This window comes from Neodiprion fabricii, chromosome 2 (genome assembly GCF_021155785.1).
Source record: "Neodiprion fabricii isolate iyNeoFabr1 chromosome 2, iyNeoFabr1.1, whole genome shotgun sequence".
NCBI lineage: Eukaryota > Metazoa > Arthropoda > Insecta > Hymenoptera > Diprionidae > Neodiprion > Neodiprion fabricii.
The window spans coordinates 38557618-38581548 of NC_060240.1; the positions used below are offsets into that span (position 1 = coordinate 38557618).

Sequence of the window (23931 nt, forward strand, 5' to 3'; positions counted from 1 at the left end):
ACCGAGCCATTGAAGCATGGCCGTGTGCACCTGCATGACTGTCCGAAGAATTGAATTACTTATTCGTTGGTGTGTGAAGACGAGGCGAAGCCTCAAAGTCCAACTTTTTACCAACCATAGGTACTCGAGTTATCTAAACAGTCCAATTGTGGAGTCTAGCAGCTGGATCGCGGGTGAAAATCGATTGCACATAACCGAAGCGGCATAGTGAAAAAGCACGGTGTGGGAAAAATAATTGGCTCCTCGAACGAGAACGCGGGGTCCGTTTGTTAAGGAGGAATAATACGCGAGGAGCGATTGCTCCAATTACGAATTGAATAAGCCCAGGGAGTTATCGGCGGCGGAGGATTCGAGGGGGTTGTTTTGGTGAATAGGTGGTGGGAAGGAGCCATCTTGCGGCGGGAAGCGACCCGCGGGAGGGCTCGAGCCGTCAATTGATTCGGGTTCCACCATCCTCGGGTTCTCGAAGGGGCGGCTATTCAATTCGAGGGCAAAAAAGCATCCGGAGGGCGCGGCCTCGCTTCGTAAAAGCTCCCGCATTGGCCAGCCGATACGATCTCGTGGGAGTGCACAAGCTCCAGAGCCAATCGCGTTCCGCTGGGTGTGCGCGTTCGCATCGTGTTCCGAGTTCCAGGGATAGAGGGGATGCATCGTTTCGGCTTCCGAGCAGATTGTCCTGTGCCGTTGACTGCTCTCGCGGTCCAGTCACACCGCCACGTTCTCCTCGAATCCATTGCCCACCGTGTGCCTCGATCAGTTGGAATTTTGACGTTTGTGATACCCGAGTGATCGCCCCGACTTCGATTTACCCCAACGGACAGTGAACCGGAACGAGGTTTTCCGCCCTACCCCCGATTTTTCGCGATGTGACAAAACTGGTTTTCACCGTGGCACTCGTCGCTTGGGAAGAATGTAGGAAGCTTGAGAGGAAAAGTTGAATCAAATTTTTTTATATTCAAGTGGCGGTTGGTGTGCAACAAGGACACGCGTGTCGTACGGTATCGTTGCTTCGTTTCCAAACTACACCTTCATCGGTGGAACAATCTTCAGTCGCAGTTACAGAGGCGACAATCGGCATCGCCGTACCGCGGTGTTGAAGAAAACAAACAGTATTTTAGAACGACGCAAATCGGTTCTTACGCGTTAATTACCCAACGAAATCATTGAGATTCAACAGTGGCTGTAGATAATTGCGGGATAACTTTCCCGTTTCGTTGAAATTTCGCCAATGATCAGTGGTTTTACGACGAGGAAGACGTTGCAGTGTTGAAAAGAAAATCAATATCGTGCTACTCCAGTGATAAATTCTCCACCGTGATGGTGTTAATTCGTTTTACTCAAAAACCAATTACTTCCGGCTAAACCGATCGAATACAAACAAACAATTGTACGTGGAACTAGCATTTCAACCGGCTGGTCAATGACCGTTAATAGCGGTACGATAATCAACGTTGACAGGTGGTTTTGAATTTTTTTCACACCACTCGAAACTGGAGCCAGCTGAACGCTGTCCGACGGCAAACGATTGCTCTCGACTCCCGACCCAGCTTTGGATTCAAAAATACTCCGAAGTGACGTAGAAGACGGAAATCTTCCATAGAGTGATTTTCAGTAGTAACGGACAGAGCTGTGCAACATGTGAGTGAACTGTGCAAAAGGGGTATGAATATCTGCAGAACCCTCGCGTAGTGCGCGTCACGACAGACGGGATGAACGAAAGGTTGGAAGAAAAAAAACTGCATTCCACGGACCCGATGGTTGTAAGAAAAAAGTGAACACCGCTGGACACTGTCGCAAATGTCGTCAAACGAGTTGCCAAACGTTGCCAAGAGAAATTAGTCAATCGTTGGAAGTAATCGTTGCAACAATCAACACCGCGAACGATAGTATCTTTACCCTATACCGCGGAACGGCGCTGATGATAAATGCGAGTTTTGGAAAAGTCGATAAAGTAGCGGATCTCCGTCGGAGAAGAACGGCGTAAAGTTGGTACCAAAAATGGTCCTCGAACCAGGAGGTGGTCTGTCGTTCCCCCCGCCTCCTGGTGGCGGCTCTTCCGGATCCGGTGGCTCGCTGCTCGCTCCAACCCGCCTGTTCCCGAGGGCTGCGCCGGTCTTCCCGTTCCACTTGGCGGCATGGCATCCGCACCATCCGGTTCTCGGCCAGGTCCAGACCCAGGTCCAGCAGACGATGCATCATCAGGCCGCGGCGGCCGCTGCTGCGGTCAGGTTCTTCAACCACCACCACTCCCACCACCCTCATCCCGCCCTCGGGAATCACCCTCTGGGACCCGGGATCGGGGCTCATCACGCCGGGACTCATCACCTTCATCACAACGCGGATCACGGCGACGAAGACGACGACAAGAAAGGTACGGGCTCCCTTTATTCTCTCTTACACGGACTTACGCTGGTAACGCTGAACGATAAAGCCTGTCTTATTCCCGCTGGGCGATACAAATAAGTCGGGCGTCTCGCAACGCCCGGATGGCTCTAACCTTTTTTCAGTATACCTACACATGCATGCGCTGTATCAATCACCGGCCGTGATGGATCTTTTAATAAGATACTGGTAAATCGAGTGTATCGAATATGTGTAACATCGTTCAGCTGTTTTATCTCCCGGCTCAGATAACAACGGTAATGGTACAAAGTTTCTAGCTCCAGTACCCACAGCGTTTGCACTCGGCTCGGTCCGCTCATCGAGCCTAGAATATATATATGGTATACTCGTTGTTGCCGCGTGGGTAGAAATTCCGTAACGGCCATTCCGAAGGATCCTCAAGTTTCGTAAATCGAACCGCGAATCGGAGCTGAAGATTATCGTTTCCCGGATCCGGCTGCAGGCTTGCGAATGCTTCGAAGTTACCGGAATCAGCGTCGGCTACGTCAGGAATCGCTCCTCCGAGGTGAATTGAATCGGGAGCAACGTGAGAAGCCTCGGAAAACCGGGCGATATTCAACGAGGGCGCGGAGCTTAATCCCCCCGAAAGAATAAACAACGGTTAGGAGCGCAAATGGGATCACGTAAAAAACAGATTTCCACCCTCCCGGTTCGCGTCTAACCTGATTCCTCCCGTCGGCGCGGGAGAGATACGGGAACCTCGTTCCCTCACCAGACACCCTCGGTTAAGCGATCCCTGGGGTGGCTTCCGAACGATCTTATGATCGACCGCGTTACCATTCCTCGGGGACCATTTTCCCAAACTATTGTTCCGGTATTCCCGAAAACGGTGCCCCGCCACGCAACTCTCCGCCGAGAAACCCAGAGCGCCAATTTCTTCACCTAACCCCTCCAACAAACTTTCGGATTAGACGTCCAGCTCGTCGTTGGTGCGGGTTTTCAGGGGGTTCGCGGCCGTCGAGAACCAGCTTCGTTATTTATCACCGCGCAGGTAGGAAATTCGGGAGTGCAGGATTTCAATCGTCGATTCGTATCAATCAGCCTCAGCCCAATTACGTGGTAGCAGCTCGGAGTATACGTGAAAACGCCTCGAGCGGATGTGCTCGGCAGTTTGATTCGGGCGGTTTTTTATTGGGCTTAGAAGAGCCGCTTCGATCGCTTTCCAACGTAACATGTGTTCCGATTCCCCGTGTAGGCATAAGCGTATAATTGGCTTTGATAGAGCTTGCTCTCTTTCTCCATTTCCTACAAGTGACTTGCTTTGTGCCTTTCTTCGAGACGGCCATATCGGGGTTAAGTTTCGGCGATTTTGCACCGCGTGAATTACTGTTCCGAAATTAATTGATACTTTTTCAACGCGCAAATAAAAACTGGCGGTGAAACCCTTTACCACTGAAATTGTGAACCGAAGGAAAGCTTTGAAATAATCATTGTTGCGCAACCGTGCGGTCCGTTGTATAGGTACCGATATTCGTTTGTCATATATTATTCAATTTCCGGCCGACCGTATTACTGCTGGATCGTCACAAGGCGAACACTCGCTCACGTCATGCCATATTTGTTTGTTTGTCGTTTTCACCATGTAGCCACAAATATCAACCAATTTTTTATTTCTGTATTCAATGTTTAATGCGATCGTTAAATAATATCAGACACTCGTCTCTGCAATAAGTGATGTGTTTGCCCGCGTTTAAAACGTTCGGACGATAACGGTATCAACGTTATACGATGCGCTCGTATTTCAACCGACTTATCCCGCTCGCTAACGAAGTCCGTATGTCAGTAGGAACGAGAAGCCAGCTCGTCTTCTACATCGCACATATTTCTGTGACGGGGAATTTCGATTTAAAAATTCACTCCAGAACCCGACCGATCTTCCAATCGACCTTTGCCAATGAAATATCGGACCGTCTTTCGAGGTTTGTTAATTGTTGTTTTATTTTTCGTTTCTTTTTTCGTCGAAATGCGTTCGCCGAGCTACGCAGCGATGTAACTGAAACTCCGAGGCTTATATCGTACCTACACGTATAAGATGTATGCGCCATAGTTGGGAGGCAGTTCTACCGTGGCTAACGAGATTTTAACAGTTGAGTTAAATTGCCGTCGATGGAATAATCACACCGACTGTCATTATCTAAGACATGTTTTAATAAAAAATTTTCTACCTTACAGCAGGTAACCTACCCATTATACAAACATCTGCGGCTAGAAATATTCAAGCCGTCGAAGCGATTCCGCACCGTTTTTCAAACAATGCCGAAGAACCCATTAATTCGTCTGCAAGTTGAAAAATGCGGCCATAAGTCATCGCGGGTCGTGTGTAAGAGTTTTTTTTTTTGTGTGTTTTTTTTTTAAAATATAAAATCTGAGGTCAACATTATACGTGAAAAAGAAAAAGATATGCACATAATTCCCTCATAACTGACACGAAATCGTACACAATATGAAATAAGTAGTTCGCAATTTGCGAAATATTTTAACCGAGTCATGTACATGCATTACAACCGTTCTATAAAATTAATATATATGAAAGAAAATTATACATAATTACTGCAAAACGTGGGGAATTATATGTCGTGCACTGAGGCCAGGATCGCGGGTACATTACTTACGTGTTTTCACATCGCATCGAGTGTGCGGAATTGCTGTAGGGAAGAATTATATCAATATGGGTATATCATTGTGGCACGCATGCAGAAATTGTGCACACAAAGCTCGAGTCCCGCATTCAGACGTGGCATTAAATCAGCATTAATGATTGATTTCCGCCGTTGCAAATTCACGGTATACGTACACACAACATGTAAGCGATATTTATTCAGTTACACTTATTACGGAGCATGAACTTCTCAATTCTCGATCTGCACGAGCCTCGCGGCTCTCACTTTCTCGGTCTGCGTTATACGCAAGCTCATTCTGCGAAATCGTTTCTGTGATTGTCACGACTTTAATGAGCTGAAAATTCTTATCATCGAAGTTGAACGCGGACGCTATTTGAATCCATTGAAAAGCATGCTACGCCCAAAAAACGAAACATTGTTGAATCTACCAAATACGACGACAAAAACGGCGTGTCGAGTCAAAAGACTTAGTTTTACTTTACGCAAATTATTGTTCTCGGGACTTGTTTGTCCGATCGCAAATAACGTTTCTTTCTTCGCCATATCTGACAAATTCAACGAATCCTTTTTTCTCTGCGTGTACAATTTCTCAAAGCGACGTAAATCCGGGGGTGAATTGTGTCGAGTAATAAAAAAATAAATAAATAAAAAAAACAATGAAATGAAAACGAAATTTCATCTCGAAAAGGAGGAAAGTTCCAACCTCGTACGATAATCGGAATATAATCCTCGAAGAAGCACGAGGCTCGTAATATGCGGCGGTAAACAATTACGGCTAGGAGATTAGCCCCTCTTCCCTTCGCGTATGATTGGTGTCCCTTGGCCTGGCCCAGAGCATTATAAGCTCGTTGTCGGGTTCCTAGGCGTCCGGGGTCCCTGGGAGCTGGAAAGGTGAGTCCCGGGTTCGCGACAAGAAGGCAACAAAGGAGCCGTCGTCGGTAATAACTTAATTGAAGCTCTAAACTACAGTTTAATAATATTCCGAGCGTTGGCGAAGAAGCCGGAGGCCCGCGGTATACTCTTCCTTGACAATCTCCATTTCCTGCGTCCGTTCGATCGACGTATCTCCGCATGCTTCGTTATGCCCTGTGAATCGCACGTCCAGACACCCTGGACACGAGCTTGAATCGAGGAGCCCGCAATTTCGGAGCCGTCGTTAACACTGCCTGTCGTTGGTCAAAACCCGTTTTTTTTTATTTTCCACCTGCATGCCGACATAAGTTATTCCTTCTCTAAAATGAAATTGAATCCGTTTGAATGAGAGTAGATATGTGTACAACAGTGTACGTGCGTGTGGTTGAGAGAGAAAAAGTTGAGAGAAACGCGTTTGGAAAATCCGAACGTAATTATATCATTTTCTAGTAGCAAAAACGTTACGATTTAACCTTTACAATTATATCAATTTATCACGAATCTATGGACTTTTTTTCATGCTCTCGGAAGTCTTAGCTACGTCCGATCATTTATTTTCATCATCTTTTCAAGTTACATGCTCCTCTGTTTTCTGCATGCGAAGGTATGAAAATGTACGACCAAAAATTGAACGGACCAATTAAATTCTTTTTTTTTTCGTTTCTGGGCGTGTGTGTCTAGCGATGCCAATTAATATTAATTATGCAAACGTGGCTGAGATGTATAATTATTATAGGATCGCGTGATAAATAACGATTCTAATTATCTGCAAAGAACTAGATATGTATCTCTGTATGTCTGTATACAATATATAATATTATACATCGTTTGTGAAGAAAAAGTTGATTGATATTTCAGCCAACGTCAAACGGCGAAACAATTTGCACGTACCTAATACCGTATATTTGCTAATGATATAAGTATACATCGTATACAGTGTATATTAATTCCGAATCAAACTTTCGTTTCGCGTTCTATGGTTACAGTCTGGCGCATATGGAATTCCGTATATTCTTGGACTGAATATAATTACAAAAAAACTCAAGCAGTCCCTTGTTATGCAAACTCTACGATGGTAATTATTTTCACATACTCTTTCTATTCACGAACAAGATTACATTACGGATCGAATCGATCGTACCGACTGCGCAAACTTTTAACTTCGCTATCAATTTCCATCGTGTTTCTATAAATTTAACAGTGTGTAGAATTTAATGACGACGATGATTGAAGGAAAAGAGGAAAACCTAAGGTTGAATAGAAAGAGCAAGAAAAGAAGGAATAAAGCGACTACTGCAAATTGTCGATGCCGTGCGACACGATCGCGTAACACGTGAATCCGAAGGCGTGTCCTTTGCCCCCTGATGATTGCACGTAGCTCCCTCATTCCTGAGTTTCTTTTTTACCTTTTACCTCGAGAGTGGGAGAGAGAAAGAGGAGAGGAGGAAAAACAAGAAATTTGGTCGAGTGAGCACCGCCAGCCAATAACCGTGAGTCGATATAAATATACCAATAGAATATGAAACGAACTGAACAATCATTATTTTCGGCACGCGTTTACTCTGCCCTCCGCCATCACCGTTTAACGACACATATTCACGAGTCGTACATGTGTATAATAACTGTACGTATACGTGCGTGATTCAAGGGTCGAAGTAAGAGTTGGATAAAAGTTTTAAACGTCAGAGGGACACGCGTGGTTTATTATCGCGGGGGGAGAGGTGATTTGTTTTTTTGACACAGTGCAAAAAATGTCGCGTGAATTATAATCGACTTGACCGCGGTTGAGTGAGAAATTTTTGCTCGACATATCAGCATGGGGCAAAAAAATAACACGAACGAACTGGAGCTTTGCGTATTTAAGTTCACACGTTCGTAGGCCCGGCGACACCTTAATTTTCACGCCAAAGGAAGGCGAGTAAAAAGAAAGAGAAGAAGAAGAAAAATAAAATGAATATAACGAGGAAACGAGAGTAAAAATAAGCGTAGGTCCGAAAGTCACGATCAGGGTTCGCTTGATCGCCGTGGCGTGCTTCGCGGGGTAAAAGAACCGCGTTGCTGTGGTCACGATATGGAATTAGGCGGAAAACAACTGATTGTAAGATCGTTGCAGCTGACGTCGGACGAATCTTGCCGGCAACTCGATGCGGGGCCATCTACGTCAACGTCGACGTCCAATCTTCACGCGCATCCGCCGAACTCGTTTCATTCGACTTGACGTCTCCTTTTACGTCGCTGTAAATCACCATCGTCGCAACAGATAAAGAAAGAGAAAGAGAGAGAGAGAGAGAGGGACCCTTTACAGCCGAAAACTGGCTCTTAATACCCTCGAATAGCCTGGTGTGGTACCTAGATGTAAGATCTGCCATTCAATGCAATCAACTCGGGAAATCGTTTGCGTAGCCTTATTACTCGACGCGTGAGCTAATTAAACCATCGATTAATGCCCTCAGGAATTTCCGACTTGGTTTTAAAAAAAATCTATTCTTGGTATTTCTCTACCGTTTGGAAGAAGAGATCAATCGGACAGTGTCTGCACTCGTTTACAGTTTCGTGCTTCACGCTTTGCACGCTTGGAGAAAACGCGCGGTATAATGTTGTAAAGAAGTGAAATATATGGGCTTCATATGTATATCATTATTCAATTCTAATCAAGACTTGTATTCACGCTAACGAAAGTAATTTGTTCTACATTCAATTTGTGGTTCATTATACGCGTGGTGTATACACTGGGGGAAATTTAAAAGTAGGAAACTAGATTTCACGAACAATTATTACACGTTTTTATTACATCGATTTTCAGACTCGATCGTTCGGTCTTATCGGTTTATAATATAAACCGCGAGGCTGTTCGTTGAACCAGAAAATAAACGTACTTTTATACTACTCAGACAAAGTGTTCATTATCCGTAATGATCATCTCGAACACATCAATGTTCACTTAGGAGCGAAGTATAAAATAAAAAAAAACAAAAAAAAAAAAAAATACTACCAATCCGCCTACGCGAGTCTCAATTTAAACAGCTTCGGACTAATCTTTCGATTTTCTATTTCTTCCTCTTTACTATTGCATGTGCGCAAGCTGTCGGAACGAGGGGCGCGATGCGTTCTTGCGAATTACCGCACATGCGCGATGGCTCCCGCATCAATTACTCGCTGCTGGAGGATCGGAATGGGCGGAGTATATCAGCGTGAATGTTCTATTTCATCGCAGCGAGTGGGTGACGGTATACATACTTTGACAATACGCGGTGATACTTGTATCGATTGCCGGACTATATTAACAGAGTTGAGAAAACAAATTGGTACTAAAAAAATAAAAAATAAAAAAATAAAAATAAATAAAACTTTCGCAGTCGTTCAACGGCCAAGATCTGCCCAACTATTCAATACCGCGCTGCGGAAATAGCACACACGTACTTGACAAATCGTACAAATAAATACACTTATACGCAACGCGAAACAAGTAACGTCTTCCACGCAACGACGCGTTCGTAACGGGGGATGGAAGAAAGGAATTGTAAGGTGTTTAGTATTCGCCGTGGCACGCAAGGCGGCAGTCTTCCCGCCCTCGTGGCTGGCCGGGCAGCTTCATAACTCAAACTATTTAATTAATGTTTTATCTCCGTTGTATTTTCCTCTTTTCTTTCCCTCACTTTCCACTTCTCTCTTTTTCTTCCGTTACCTAGTTTTTATTCTTAGGTGGTTAGGTGGTTCCTTTTTTTTTTTTTTTTTTTACTATTTCTTTTTTTCTTCTCGTTTCGCTTTTTGTTGTTGTTCGTATTTTTTTTGCTCCAACGTCCCACCCGCGCGATAAGCAGGGCACCAATTAGGCGTACCCCACCGACAAAAAGGGCCGGTATGAAGTCAGTTTGTCGCGCTGTCTATACAACGTGTAAGCAAAGAGACAAAAGATACGTCAGCCTAGAGACTAGATACAGCGTTGCTCGGTGAGATAGCGACAATGCGACGCTCCGTTTTTTTACCATTCTTTTTACTCGAGCTTCAAAGATTTTTACACCCCACCCAATTCCCGAAATCACGCGCGACCGATCTAGGAATTGTGTATACACCCTGACTTTGCCACTCGCGCGCTTATCGCTCGACACTGTGCATGTTATAATGTTAAGCGTCGCAGCGTTTTCCGCTCTGACAGCAATATTATCATTGATCCAACAATTATAAACTTTACAATGGCGAACAGCTTTGTGATTAAAAGAAGTGCTAACACGAAATTTTTGGGCACCGCATGCGAGTATTAATCTCTCTCGTCGTGCGTGAGTGAGTTCACTTCGCTTTGCGACAGCTTTCGCGTTTGTCAGAGAGCTTTGTTCCTTTCTATAATGCTATCGCGTTTGAAAACACGAAATTGTTTGGGCGAATTTCGTCGCCGATAAGACCGGGAAGGAATTCAATTCAATTACCCGTTTCACCTTACAACCTTATTCGGTAGTTAACGACGAATTAACTTCCGTCGAGCGCTCTTTTCCTCGCCGTTCATCCGAATCGATTATTTTCGGTGTATAAATAGAAATCGCGATTCTGCTCTCGTCTTGTCGAGTAATCGCCGTAAGAGCTTTGAATTTACATGCGTAATAATCGGCGGGACGTCGTCGTTCGACGATGTCGACAAGATTTGGGCCTGATTGGATTCCCGATTTTTCCGCTCTCCTCGGATTACTTCGGTGAACCGAACGCGGATTATCGGCCTGATCCTCGGCCGAATTACAAGCTCTTCGACTACACGAATGAGCAAAAAGTTCGATTCTCGGTCGCGCGAGACGACGCTCAGCGAAAAGAGGCCCGTCCATTATCAGAGGCGAGGCAACCCTTAGCGGTAGCCGGTATTGAGCATGCGAGCTTACGGAGGAAAAGGGGGTTGAGCAACGGACGCCGAGGTGCCCAAGGATCGCACGCAAAGGCATTAATATATAATTAACCGACCGCACTCGAAGATCATATCTGAAAGCCTTCTTATCGTCCCCGCGCTGCAACCCAACGGCCAATATACCTACACCTACTTACCTTCACGGTGCACGTTGCAAAAGTGTATACCAGGCTGCGAACACGTGTCCGTAACGATCAACGAACCTTGGATCATCGCGTCACGACTGCCGGGATTTCGGGTCGCACAATCGTGTATGGTTTATTTTTACGGGATTCATTCGCCGATAATTCGCGTCGAAATATACCGATGTTTTCAATTTGTTTTTCAAAGATGCGAACGCGTTCGGTATCCTGTTTTATCGCGAGCGCAGCGCGACGTCTTTTATTGATTATTAGATCCGAACAATAACCGGTATTTCATTTCCTACCGTATACAATGCGATAAATTAAGAACTCGTTGCGAACCGGTGGAATTAACCTGCAGACTTGGTCGATGAGGCGAGACAAATTTACTGTCATTTTATTGAAATGAAATTATATTCCGCATGGGTTGTATGCGTATTAATATACCTGTACACACTTGAAAGTTGTTCAACTTGTAAATTAAAAAACTATGATTTACGAGCCGACGTTGCAGAGTCGGAATTTCAACCTCGAGTTTAAATTGAACCATCATGGTAAAAAGTGACGCTGAATTTATTAGGCGATAATCAATTCCAAGACTGCCTCCGAAATTCATATTTCTAATGTCAATTGACCAGCCGCGATTTATTCCCAACGTAATTCTCTTTCCCTCTATACACGGATTAGTACAGATTCGGAATCGAGGCGATTTTAGAAAAATGTCCAACTTTCCTCACGCATTATAATTGGGCGGAGAAAGACGGCGCGTGAAAGCTACGCTGCAGCGATAAATTGTTGAAAGTATTTTTTGAAAAACGTTGCCGGTACGGTGCGGCTGGTTCCGCCTGGCGGCGTGTATATCGGGGCCAAGCAGCGCCGACCGGTGTCTGAGATATTTAATTCAAACTCGTATCCGATGTGAGAAGAAGAACAAGAATAAGGAGAAGGAGAGGAAGAAGAAGAAGAAGAAGAAGAAGAAGGGCCGAGGGCGGGGCGAGGCAGTTCTCGCCAAGGGGTTGGGGTGAAAACGGGCGTCAGAAGGATTGATGGCGTCTAGATGCAAATGCGGTAAACTCGCACGCAAGCCGAACGAACCCACCTTCCGACGCCTCACACCACTTAACGCCTTACAGCTTAATAATCTCTCGCAGCCAAGTGACGTGCATATTGCTTTATTATTCAACTTGTTTCGGTAAATGCGTGTGTAGAAAAAAAGGCAACCCGCGCCCCGCCGCGTTATCCTTAATTTGACATTTTAAGGGTATATTCGAACCGCTGCCTGCACGCGCTGTCGAACGCTTTGGGAAAGAATTAAGAGGGCGGAATAGACCGGCGTGACGAGAAGAAAAGAAAAACAAAAAAAACAAACATTTTTTTAACGACCATCGATGTAAGACCGTCGATAATCAATTTGGCACTCCGATGCGTTGCACTTCTTAATTAAGCTCGTACAAGTCGTGAGCTCTAGGTGTAAAATATACCGACAGTATTATTGATGCCGGTGATTAGCGGTTGATGCTGAATACATATTTATCAGTCGTATGGATAATAATTATATGCACACCTAGTTCGTGCCCGCGTTACATTAAGGTTGCGGTGTGTAAGGAACTGGCCCGAGGTGAACGCTGTGATCGTTTAATTAGCGCGTTCCGAGCTCGAGGGAAGAGCGGGGGATGTGATAATTGCGTAATTTTCATCTCGAAATCTAGCCTGTCCTTAGAGGCGGATACGACTCGGTTTAGTCGAACGAGTCTTGGAGGACGAGCCGGAGCTCGCAGCTCGCGCTTTCAGCGGGAACACTTAAGCGGCACTTTGCGCTCCTGGCTCACACTTTACGGGGCTTAAGTCAGAGTTTAAACTCTCGCTCCATATTCCGCAAAATTTCAAACCCGCCGCGTGCAGCGCGCGGTCCAGGAAACCCGCACCTTGCCAAGAAGGCCATGTTTTATGCATCGCGGGGCTTAACGAGCGAGCAACATTCGCTGCAACTTCTTTCCGCAGAGCTATGGAGAAAACGCAATTTCCGGATAGTGAAACGTAGAGGAGGTGCCTGAGGAAAATGAGGAAGTGTTAAACCGGTGAGGACAAAGGTGGTGTTGTACCAACGCGTTACATATTTCACGCGGCAATGAATTGAGTCGACGAACTTTTCGTCCGCTATATATCGAGTTACGTTTCCCGCTCGTACCTGCAGCCGTAAAATTTTCACCCGCTGCCAGGCACTTCGCTCTCCGTAAGGTGTACAACGCCGCTTTTATTCTCTCATCTCGACGTGTCCGCGGATAATTTCACTTTAATTGTACGGTATTTTCGGTGTACGAGTCGGCTTATTAAACGCCTTGAGCTAACACGCTATCCCGTACTTTGACTATTATCCCTATATGCTGCGATGGTCGTACGCTCGTATAACGTTATATATTATACTGTAACACGTTTCTCTCCTTCTTTAATTTTCGTTATTATTATTCGCTTCTACGTAGGTATATAATATATGATTTTAGTGCTGCGACACTAAATTACATCACTAAGTACTTCAGGGACCGATCTATCGAGCGCTTCCAACTTACACGTAAAAAAGTGAATTAAAAACTATTGTATTATTGGTAAGCGAGAGTTTCCTTTTCTTTTTTAAAGCTGAACGGTTTTTTCTTTTCTTTCGTTGAAATCATGACGTTAATCGTTGCAACGAAACTCCGCGTAAAGATTTCATTTACTGAGAAAAAGAAAAATAAATTTATGTGGCTAGAAGGAAGGTATTTATACATAAAAAAAAAAGTTTTCGTCTTCGCTCGATCTGCAGTAAAAAAAAAAAAAAAAAAAAAAAAACCACGACCGATTCGTAACGTTTATTTTGAAACCTCATATAAATACATCAGCGAAGGGATGAAAGAAATTGGTAAAAAGTTGAAGTATAATGGGTTTTTCCAGATAAAAAGAAAAAAAAAAAAAACGTATGGGAACAATAAATACAAAGTATACAGCAATTGGAAATAATTAACGACACGCGTAAGCAACCGGATACAGGGGACCGAAAAATATTACATCCCTGATCACGATCGGCCGCAGGATTAATTATTTTCCGCGGATTCATCAGCTGTATCGACCGGATGTCAATGATGGATACTTAAACCGAGTGTCTCTTGTTTGTCGCGGGTGTTTATTAGAGAATATAAATTGTCAATAATAACAGTCCCGATAGACGGTGTCCCGAAGCGTCCGGAGTCGGGGAGCCGATACAAATTGTTTGTAATTACGCGGATTAATGCATACGTTCGAAAATAAAGTAAAAAGAAAATATTCGCCGGACGAGTCACTCGCGTCGATCTCCCCTCTTTTATCCGCAAGAAGCGTCACGCTCGTAACGCCAAAGAGGAGAGAACCGGGAGGGATGGAGATCCGGAACGCGAGGAACAGTGCCAGAAGAACGGAGGCTCAGCTCCTCCTCGTCGTACCTCCAGCACACACGTGAAAGAAGCCGGAGGAGTTAATTTCGTTCGAGATACAGCGACCGGCAGCTGCTGCAGACGGTCAACGAGTCGGCCAAGATCCTCGTACGCGTGTACGATCGGTTATACCTATTTTTCCCCCGTCCTGCAGAAGCGTTTCATCTCACCTAGATAAAGTATCGCGGGCTTTTGACGTTTCGTCCCGTTGCCTCCGTGGCGGGAAGAATTAGTCCTCGATATAAGCCGCGGGGGAAACTGAGGACGTATGGCATGTTTATCGCGCATTTCTAGGATAATTTTTTTCAAAATTCCCCCGCACGTGATATCCGCCGCACTGGGTACGTTAGGTACGTGTGAATGTACACGAATGTATACACATACGTAAACGCGTTTCGTAAGCGACAAATATCTCCGGTTAATTTAAATAAATATCCGTTAAATAACTCCCCGTTATATGTTATATGTATACTGCACTGGGCGAGAAACGCTGCAGCGCCGCGTCCGTAACGCTTTTATATCGCCCGAATTCTTTTCGGGGCATATTATACGAATGTACGATAATTTTCATATTTGGTATCACCTAATTAACCGTCGAACGGTTCGCTCCGTCTTCTTTTTCCTCATTAGGCCCGGACGGTGGAATTTCGTTGAGCGACACGAGTCGGGGAAAAACACGCTTCGCGCGCTGCCGTATCGGTGATAAATAAAAGAAAAAAAAAAAAAAAAAAAATGTGAACGGATAGAAATGCGGGATAAACGGGCGGAGGGCGGGAAACGCTGGGTAATATCACGTGTCGCGATGGCGTACGATAGCTGATATCGTTTTCGAGGCGGGATTTTTCAGACATTCAATTTCAAAAAGTTGAATTAAAAGAAACGAGGAAACGGACCGACGCCCTTTACGACCTCGTGAAAGCACCGCCTTTACGGAGTCATCCGTTTTCCCGAAATTGCCGAGACTTTCTAAATAAAGTTGAGCTATTTCGGCCAGGAAGGGAAAATTACCCCCGTCAAATTCCGCGAGTCGACAGCACGAGCCGCGCTCTCTGTTAGACGAACGTAACTCTCGAAATCGCAGACAGTCGATGTACTTATGAAGGAACTTGAAGATCATCCACTGCAAAAATTACGGCTATTCAAATTTCTTGATAACGAAATAATAGTGTAAAATTATATTATAGTTTGCTTTGTCACGTGCAAAAATTGCTTGCGAAAAGTTGCTTGTATTTATAATTTTTTTTTCTTTTTTCTCCTTTGTCTCTCTTTGTTTTTTCCGTCTATTCTCGAGCGGCGAAAATAGGGGAGTCGAGATGCTCGGTCGATACGTGGCGCGTCGCGTTCGTTCAATTCCATATTTTTCCTCGAGAAAGAGAAGGAGAGATAAGCAAGCCCCCCACCCTGCACGCGGGTCCATCATAATTCCGGATCTTTTATTCAATTCTGCAAAATAGCATTAGCATACATATAGGTCCAAAACAATCGAGAGCAGAGATCCCTCGATTGATAATGCGGAACGCAGATAGCCGCTCGTAAAATCATGAAATTCTATGTATATTCAATATCCGCCTAGCGTTTGTTTCTTATCGAATAGGGTCAGGGTAAGGGAACTAATTTTATTGACAATGAGATATGCAGAGATTCGATTCTTATTCACTATACCTTGTACGTAATACTTTGCGCCGGAAAAAAACAACGTTTCGACAATACGTTTTTCTCTTTTCTCACTATAATATTTTTTTTACCACCGCATTAAGCGATTTTCGAGTAAGATTTATACAAACATCTAGTATAAATCGCATTAGCTACTTTCAAAGCTCCGCCTGGTGGATAATTTTCAACTACAGCGTATGATAAAAAAAAAAAAAAAAGATTCACTTATTGTGAGTTATCTACAGATATACACAATTAATCGGTAGTTACGATCTTGCTAGCCTGCTTTCACTCGTAAGAGCTTACTCAAAAGCTTCGTAAGTTACGCAACGCACACTCTCGGTAAAATAATTTATCACGGTGATTGAAATTTAATTACCGTCTGGTACGGTTGTCTAAAATTCAGAAACACTTGTGCCACGAACCATCTTCGGCATCGATTATATTCTACGCTCGAATAATTGTTTCGAACTGCTAAATACGTGTAATACGATGTGGGGGGGGAAGAGAAGCGAAGATGGAGAAAAAGAACTCTCGCGTGTGTAAACGATGTAAATCCCATATGCACGCATGTCGCGAGTACTCATTACCGGATTTTTTTCTTCCTGTTACAGGGTGCGACGGTGAGTCGGACGAAGGTGGAAGCAAGCGGCGAAGAAGTAGAACCAATTTTAACAGCTGGCAATTGGAGGAATTGGAAAGGGCGTTTCTGGCCAGTCATTACCCGGACGTATTTATGAGAGAAGCCCTGGCGGTGAGACTGGACCTGAAGGAAAGTCGCGTCGCTGTAAGTCGATCCGCAATTCTCTCTTATCGAACCGATTCCCTCTAACATACTAATTCCATGATTCCGGATATCGTTGAAGGATAATGGGAGGTGATAATCAGCTCTGCGCTTATTTCCGAGCACCGCGATTCTCTCATCCCGTCTCGATTCGTCGACGATGGCGGGACGAATCCTTTTTCCCGCGGTATTTTTTAACTCGGGATCCGACGCGGCGCGTCTCGGGGCGGGAAGAAGAAAGGATAAAGTGGCGTTTTCGCTGCCATGTCAGATTCGCGTGCGTTCCGATTGACTTTACACATCGGGCGAGATCCCGGGAGTCGGGAGATCAAGAGGGCCGATAGGCGTGAATTTAAAGTGACTCGGGTCCGTTAAGGGTCGACTATGGTCCGCAGTGACGCCCCGAGGGTGCGGGATAGCCGCTTTCTATAACCTTTGACCCCCGAGACTCCCCAGTGGGCAGTTATCCCATCTGCTCTTTCGCTCTCCGAAGTTGGATGCCTGCCCGAAGAAAAACATCAACGATTTCCTCCGAGCTATTCCCCGATTCTTCTTTCTTCAAAAACCGCTTCGTTCACTCTGCAGGCGCATTCGTCTGACATTATGGGAGTTACTTAACACCTACGCCGGCCATTATCGTCTTCAAACTTTTCATTATACCCGCTCAGATTTATTATTCTTCACGCTTACCGATTCGCCCAACCATCGATTATGTGGAAGCATCTTTCTCGTTAACTTGCGTAACTTCTCGAAATTTGAATCTCCGGCTGCACTTAGTTGTGACTAATTATCCTCTCGATATTTGTAATACTTGGACAGTTGAAGCGATGGACTGAAGATTTTTTTTCTCAGTACGTCCTCATTTTTATTCTCAAATTCTAGAGACTGTTTCTTTTTTCGTTTTAAAAGTAATAATTTCCATCCACGATTAACAGTCGTACTAATATAAGAGTATCTAAATTTATATTAAATATTATACCATATTCACCAACGATGTTCAGGTATTTCAAAACACTCAAAAAATGAATTATTCATCAGCGATGCCGAAACAGAAAACAAATTTCAAAAACTTCAGCAACTGTACACAGCTTGCGTTATAACCGCGATAGAAAATCCTGTAGAAAAATATTCGAAAATGTTCTTGACGCGATCTGCCAGAAATCGGAGTCCTGTCAGCGGGTGACACTCGAAACTCGGAGTCGGGTGCTTCTATTAGCGTTTTGTCGGAGGCTTACTTTGACGATTCGGATGCTGACAGACGCGCGCCAACTGTTCGAACGAGTCCGCAGAGTTTGCGTCGAGGTTGAAGATAAGAGTCGCGTCTTGATTATCGTCTAGGTCTGGACCCAAGGGAGAATCCGTCGATGTGCAGTCGGGAACGCTGTTTCGTTATGTCCTTATCTAATCGGCAGATCCCTAAACGATGTCACCGACTGCACGAAACGTTATCCTGGGGATCGGCATGTGTTCGTCCTGCGAGTGTCCTCCTTGTGTGCGTGTGACACGTACTGACCTAAACGGTGCGCGGATAGAGTCGTACACATGCCGAGGGGCGATTGAACCGTGGCGAGACTCGGGACACATGCGCCATTGTGGAAACGCATCCGAGCGCATCAATGCGCACATAAATATGTCCCGGACCTCGGTCAGCTCCTGTACCCTGCGGAGCCAACCGTAACCAACGAAACGTGACACGTCGCGTGTCTGTGACGTGCTTTTCCAACTTTCCGGAACTTGACGGTTATCACCTGTGCCATCCCGCACTCACCGCTTTAACTTGTATCGCTCGTTGATCGGTTTCAACGAACCCAATTGCATGCAGCATGCTTTCGGTTCGAGGTGTGATCACGAATCATTGGAAATTTAGCCCTTACAATTGCGTCCTCCAGTGTTAAGAACGATTTCTTACACAGTGGAAAATACATTGGCACTTGCGAAAGGACGCGAGTGACGCGATATTTTCTTACGATACTGTACCGTCAAAGAGTTACGCTCACTTTGCGCACTGCAATTGTGAAAAAAATCGCTTCCGAGTTCCTGGTGTCGGTAACAAGTCCTAATACTGACTGTAAACACCCCTCGGCTTTGAATGGCACGAGTCGACTGACGTGCGGACGGATTTCGTCTGGCCCTTATTACGGGCTCTATGTCTACAGACGTATCTAGGTACGCGGTGCGATCGTCGAGCCGTGAAATTGACCGCCGTGTCACCCTCCGCTTTCTATCCAGCTCCGAATGGCTTCGGAAGAACAAGCTTTTCGTCGTTGGTTCACGGAGTCTTACCACTGTCACGGTGCTTACTCTCAAGCCTCCAGATGCATTCGCACGCGGAAAGTAATGATTAGTGAATTTCTTTGATGATCGTACGAAGGACCGGATGCGGACAGAACAGAAACATCACTGACGTAGAAAGGATTGAAATAGGGTCACGCGAGAATTGCGAGGTGAGAAAGAAAAGTACCGCACGCGGGGAGTCGTTTCTTCTCCATTTCGAATCGGGGGCATTAGGTATTTCGGGTGAAAAAAGCACCGGCCACGAGAGGAAAATAGCGAAATTAGCCGGGGTATCAGGGCGAAGATCGGCCTGAGTCCTGTTTGGTAAGCATTGAACCGAAACAAGTGTATTAAGCGAAGAATGGGCTGTGCAAGCGCACGCGGTCCCCGTAATGCGGCGGTACACGGCAGTCAAGAATTAAGTACCAAAAGCTCGCGCGGCTAATTCCCTCCGTAATTACAATCGCAACGTTTTCTCATTAGCCTGAACCAGCGCTCGAGTGTTATAAAACACTCTTCGCGAGGAGCTTGCGGCCCGAGTTGCTCGCCGAGAGCTGGGAACCACCGTAAGTCTATTGATCTGAGCCTCGCGTGCACCAGCGCCACTTACCGCCCACGGCCACCCCCGCAACTGATGTCTTCATCCCGCACCAATTTCGCTGCCCCGACCGATACCGGGTCCCACAACCGCGACTTAACGACCCGTCTCCGTCGGCCGGTTCCCGGAGGCGATTCGCGACGCCGGTCTCGAGCTTTTCCTCGTTTTCCGGGAGCACCTGCTCTTCGCACACGGTCGACGCTTTTGATGCGCCATAAGCGTGCGTTTCTCCGTTCTTGTTGCAGGTGTGGTTTCAGAACCGTAGAGCCAAGTGGAGGAAGAAGGAGCACACGAAAAAGGGCCCCGGACGACCGGCGCACAATGCGCATCCCCAGAGCTGCAGCGGGGAGCCGATTCCTCCGGAGGAGCTTAGGAGGAAGGAGCGGGAAAGACGGCAGAAGAAATTGCTCAAGGCTCTTGAGAGACAGCAACGGAAGCTCGCCGCCAAGGTAACAATCGACGCGTTCGTCACGGAATACAGAATCGAGTGGTAAACGGAACAGGGAACAGTTTTACGTACCTTGTGCAGGATGACGTCAAATCCCGCCTGAAAAGTGACCATTTCTTTTCGTCTTGCACGTTGCACGCACGCTTCGTGAAGCCTGTTTCAATAATCCCTTCGAAAACTGGTTTTCTCTCCAATGATTACGAGCCACGCTGCTGCAGTCCTTGCACGTTTCGTCGGATCCTCCTCGTCTCGTTCCCAGCGCTTTTGATGTCCTATTCGCGAATATATACCACGAGATACAATAGTTCAGGAATTGAAAGTAGGAACAAAGAGACTAACCCCTTTCCGTACCATTTAGCTCGACCAAGCTCGGGCCCAAGAGCTAACTCGTGACTAACTCTCGTGGCGTACCGATAGGAACTGACATTCAATTGCGACCGTTATATTACCATGTTTACTTCCACGAGCCTGGCTCGTGATGTTTATGTTTGGCCCAACTATCTGTTCACGAGCCTGGCTCGTCTAATTCATGTTTGGTCAAAATCTTCGTCACGAGTCAGACTCGTTAAAGCACGGGAAAGGGTTAAATACGTCCGAAGAACCTTGAATGTTACGGTACACCGTTGGAAGAATTGAACTGAACATAATGTCCCAGTAGGTCCACTTCATATTTGTGTTATTTTCTTATATTTTTGTTACTGAATGTGACACACATTTTTATAAAATTAACATTCAAATTGTCCTATCAACATTTAATTTGTGATGTTCACTTAGTAATACATTAAAAATCGATTATATCAACCCGAAACTTTTGGTGGACCTGTTGGTACATTTTTTTTCCAACCGTCTACCTTGACACTATTTTGCTTTTCTTTTCAATAACGCTTCGAAAGCCCGATTGTTACAGGCACTTTTCTCACACGTAGTAAAATGTGAAATTTTCAAATACCTTTTCTTCGCACGCTCTTAAGATTTCTCTAAAAAAAAAAAATTGACATCGTACTCCAATATGTACCGTACCTGCAGGTGCTCTTTAAAAAAATCGCGAAAAGCCTCGTCGTATGAAAATCCAAGCTAATGAAGCGTCCCCGACGGATTGTTCCAGGGAATCTCTGTGGACCTGTCGACTCTGAGAGCGGAATGGGAGTCCCGAAGCGCAGCGGCGTCTGCGGGAGGTTCGCTGAGCCAGATAAACGGGTCGTTCGGTCACCTGGGCAACGCCGAGGGCAGCGTTTCCGGTTCCGGGAACGACGTAAACGAGGAAATCGACGTAGTCGGAGGGCTGGACTCGTGCAGCGAGAGCGGCAGCGAGCAAGTAGATTCCACGGCCGACGGTTCGATCGACGGTGAATGTCACTCGAGGTCCGGCGAGGTGGACTCGAGGCGGCTTCACCCGGGCAGCCACGGACAGACACCGAACGGTCTGAACCTGAACCTGAACCTTAACCACCAGCAGGGGATCCATCATTGGGGTCTGAGCCTCCTCGAGCGAAGGCGAGAGCTGCAGGTGAACCTGGGAAACGCGGGTCTGAATACGGGGGCGAACCACCTCCAGGATCAGGACCGAAACGGGGACGAGGAGGTGCAGAGCAGCAGCATAGATCTCTCGGTGAAGGGGCGGGAGGAGAGGAAGAGGCTTAACCCCTTCTCGATCGACAGTCTCCTCGGCAACAACAGGGTGCCGACGCCTGGTTTGCAGAGTCCCCGGGTGAACTGTAACAACAATAGTAACGGTAGCAACAATTACAACGGCAGTAGCAATACCAATCACAATAACAAAAGCAACGTATGCGGCGGCAACAACAACAACAACAGCAACAACAACAACAACAACAACAACAACAGCAGCAGCAGCAACAACAACAACAACAACGACCGTTCGATCACACCGACGAACGGCACTTCATCCCCGATATCGCCGCTTTCCCTACCTACTTCGCCCTCGACTACGTAATAATATGCGCCGGACGAGGTGACGGGGGGGGGGGGACGATTTTTAAAGATTTGAAAACGAAAGTGTAGGCAATAGGTGTATACTATATCACTTCCAACATATCCGCGTACGTTTGTATTGGTCATTCAAGTCGTATAATAATACTGTATACTTATGTAGAGGGAAGAAGAGAGAGAGAGAGAGAGAGAGAGAGAGAGAGAGAGATAGAGAGAGGATTTTGAGAGAGAGTTTCGGTTTCAGCCTAGACTGAAGCGGTGGATATTCTTCTCATTTCTCCCTTTATCGATATGACGTAAATAATACGTTATTAGAGTGTGTATGTACGAAAAATGAACGAATATAACATTATTACCTAGATTTAAAAAAAGGGCCGGATCTCCGAGGCTGAAGAACGAAAGACTGTGAATAAATAATCGATTCGAACCATATGTTTTATGGTTCGAAGCTAGTACTTTATGTTTCTATGTATCGAATTATTATCAGCATCATTATTATTATTAATATCATTATTATCATGATTATTATTATTATTATTATTATTATTAGTATTATTTCGTATGATTATGATAACGTATAATGTGCAATAACACGTGTTTTACCGCGATAAAGTACCTATTACAATATATATATTATACGCGTGATAATTCTGCCGCAGACTTATAATATGACACCCGTATGCGTATTATGATTTAAAACGTTTGCGGTAAACTGTATTTAATGTAAATAGTGTAGAAATTATATAAATATATGAACATATATATATATATATATGTATGTATATATATATATGAATATAGGTACTTAATTAACTGACCTAATGAAACTGAGGTGAACTTATAAGGAAAATGTTCGTTGTGAGAAAGGAAGAGAAACAACACAAATCGAAAAAACGCAACAAAAAAAAAAAAAAAAGGAAATACCTAGTGTTCGAATTAAATATATTATTTAAAGCAATAGAAAAGGGTCTCGAATTGTACATATAATACGTTTACTTATAAACATAAATGTAGGTCTATCTACGACATATTATAATAGAGTGGGCTAGAAAAGTATATCGACGTACTATTCCTACGCACGAAATAATTTCCGATGAAAAACTTTGGCCAATTGGCTTGCGTGCGAAGCTGCCATAAACGAATTCTGCAAAAAGAGAAGACGAATTAAGGAAAGAAAGAGAGAGAGAGAGATAAGAAAAAAAAATACAAAAAACCAAGTACTGTATATCCATTCTAAATATATTAATTTATTCTCAAAACTGTGTTTCGTCATTTTTTTGTCGTTCTGCATGTACGCGTCTTTTTTCAAGGAAACTCGGAGTATAATTCATAGCAGCTGGATTTGTAGAAAGGAGAAGAAAAATTCAAGAAAATAGACAAATAGAGAGAGAGAGAGAAAGAAAGAAAAAGATAGAGTGAAACTCATTACCTCAGGGTGAAAACTCTCGCGAGAGTAATTTTAATTCCGTAGCAAATGAGAATCGCGAAAATTGTCTATGCGGAGAAGAGAGCTTTTCTCTTCTCTAAATCTTCTCCACTTCTTCACCGAACTGAGAAACTCATCGCGGGGTTTTCAGACTGTCCGCCATTGAAGTGCATTCGCTGCAATTTTCACAGAGCTACACAATCACCGCGAACTAAGACTGTTGCTTGCACGTTTTACGACGCGCTTGTCGTTAGTCTCGCGTAATTCCGAATCCGCCGTTAGATACGCCGACTTTTACTCTCTTTCTGCTGTGCCAAACGACGCCAAGGTGTACCGTCAAACTCGGAGAGAGCACATCGGATGATGATTCATGATCAAGAACTCCGCGTTCCACGGGCCGATAATCCAA

The 23931-nt window shown here is 45.0% G+C and overlaps 1 protein-coding gene across 2 annotated transcripts; it reads left to right on the plus strand.

Annotated features, from left to right (window-relative positions):
• The first annotated feature begins 687 nt into the window (after positions 1 to 687).
• On the plus strand, positions 688 to 23085 carry LOC124175752 (putative uncharacterized protein DDB_G0277255). 2 transcript variants are annotated; one of them, XM_046556244.1, is made up of 4 exons: positions 688 to 2371; positions 16657 to 16829; positions 19944 to 20147; positions 21252 to 23085. In XM_046556244.1, exons 1-4 carry the CDS (start codon positions 1999 to 2001, stop codon positions 22098 to 22100), a joined length of 1599 nt encoding a protein of 532 aa, XP_046412200.1. In that variant the 5' UTR covers positions 688 to 1998; the 3' UTR covers positions 22101 to 23085. The 2 variants fall into 2 exon arrangements, with proteins under 2 accessions (XP_046412200.1, XP_046412202.1); XM_046556246.1 differs by lacking the exon at positions 19944 to 20147.
• The last annotated feature ends 846 nt before the right edge of the window (positions 23086 to 23931 follow it).

Bases quoted from the DNA above. Each gene is read 5' to 3' on its own strand.
- LOC124175752 (XM_046556244.1), top strand. From the start codon at position 1,999: ATGGTCCTCGAACCAGGAGGTGGTCTGTCGTTCCCCCCGCCTCCTGGT. The intron at 2,372-16,656 runs GTACGGGCTCCC...TTCCTGTTACAG, and splicing joins CGAAGACGACGACAAGAAAG to GGTGCGACGGTGAGTCGGAC. The intron at 16,830-19,943 runs GTAAGTCGATCC...TTCTTGTTGCAG, and splicing joins TGAAGGAAAGTCGCGTCGCT to GTGTGGTTTCAGAACCGTAG.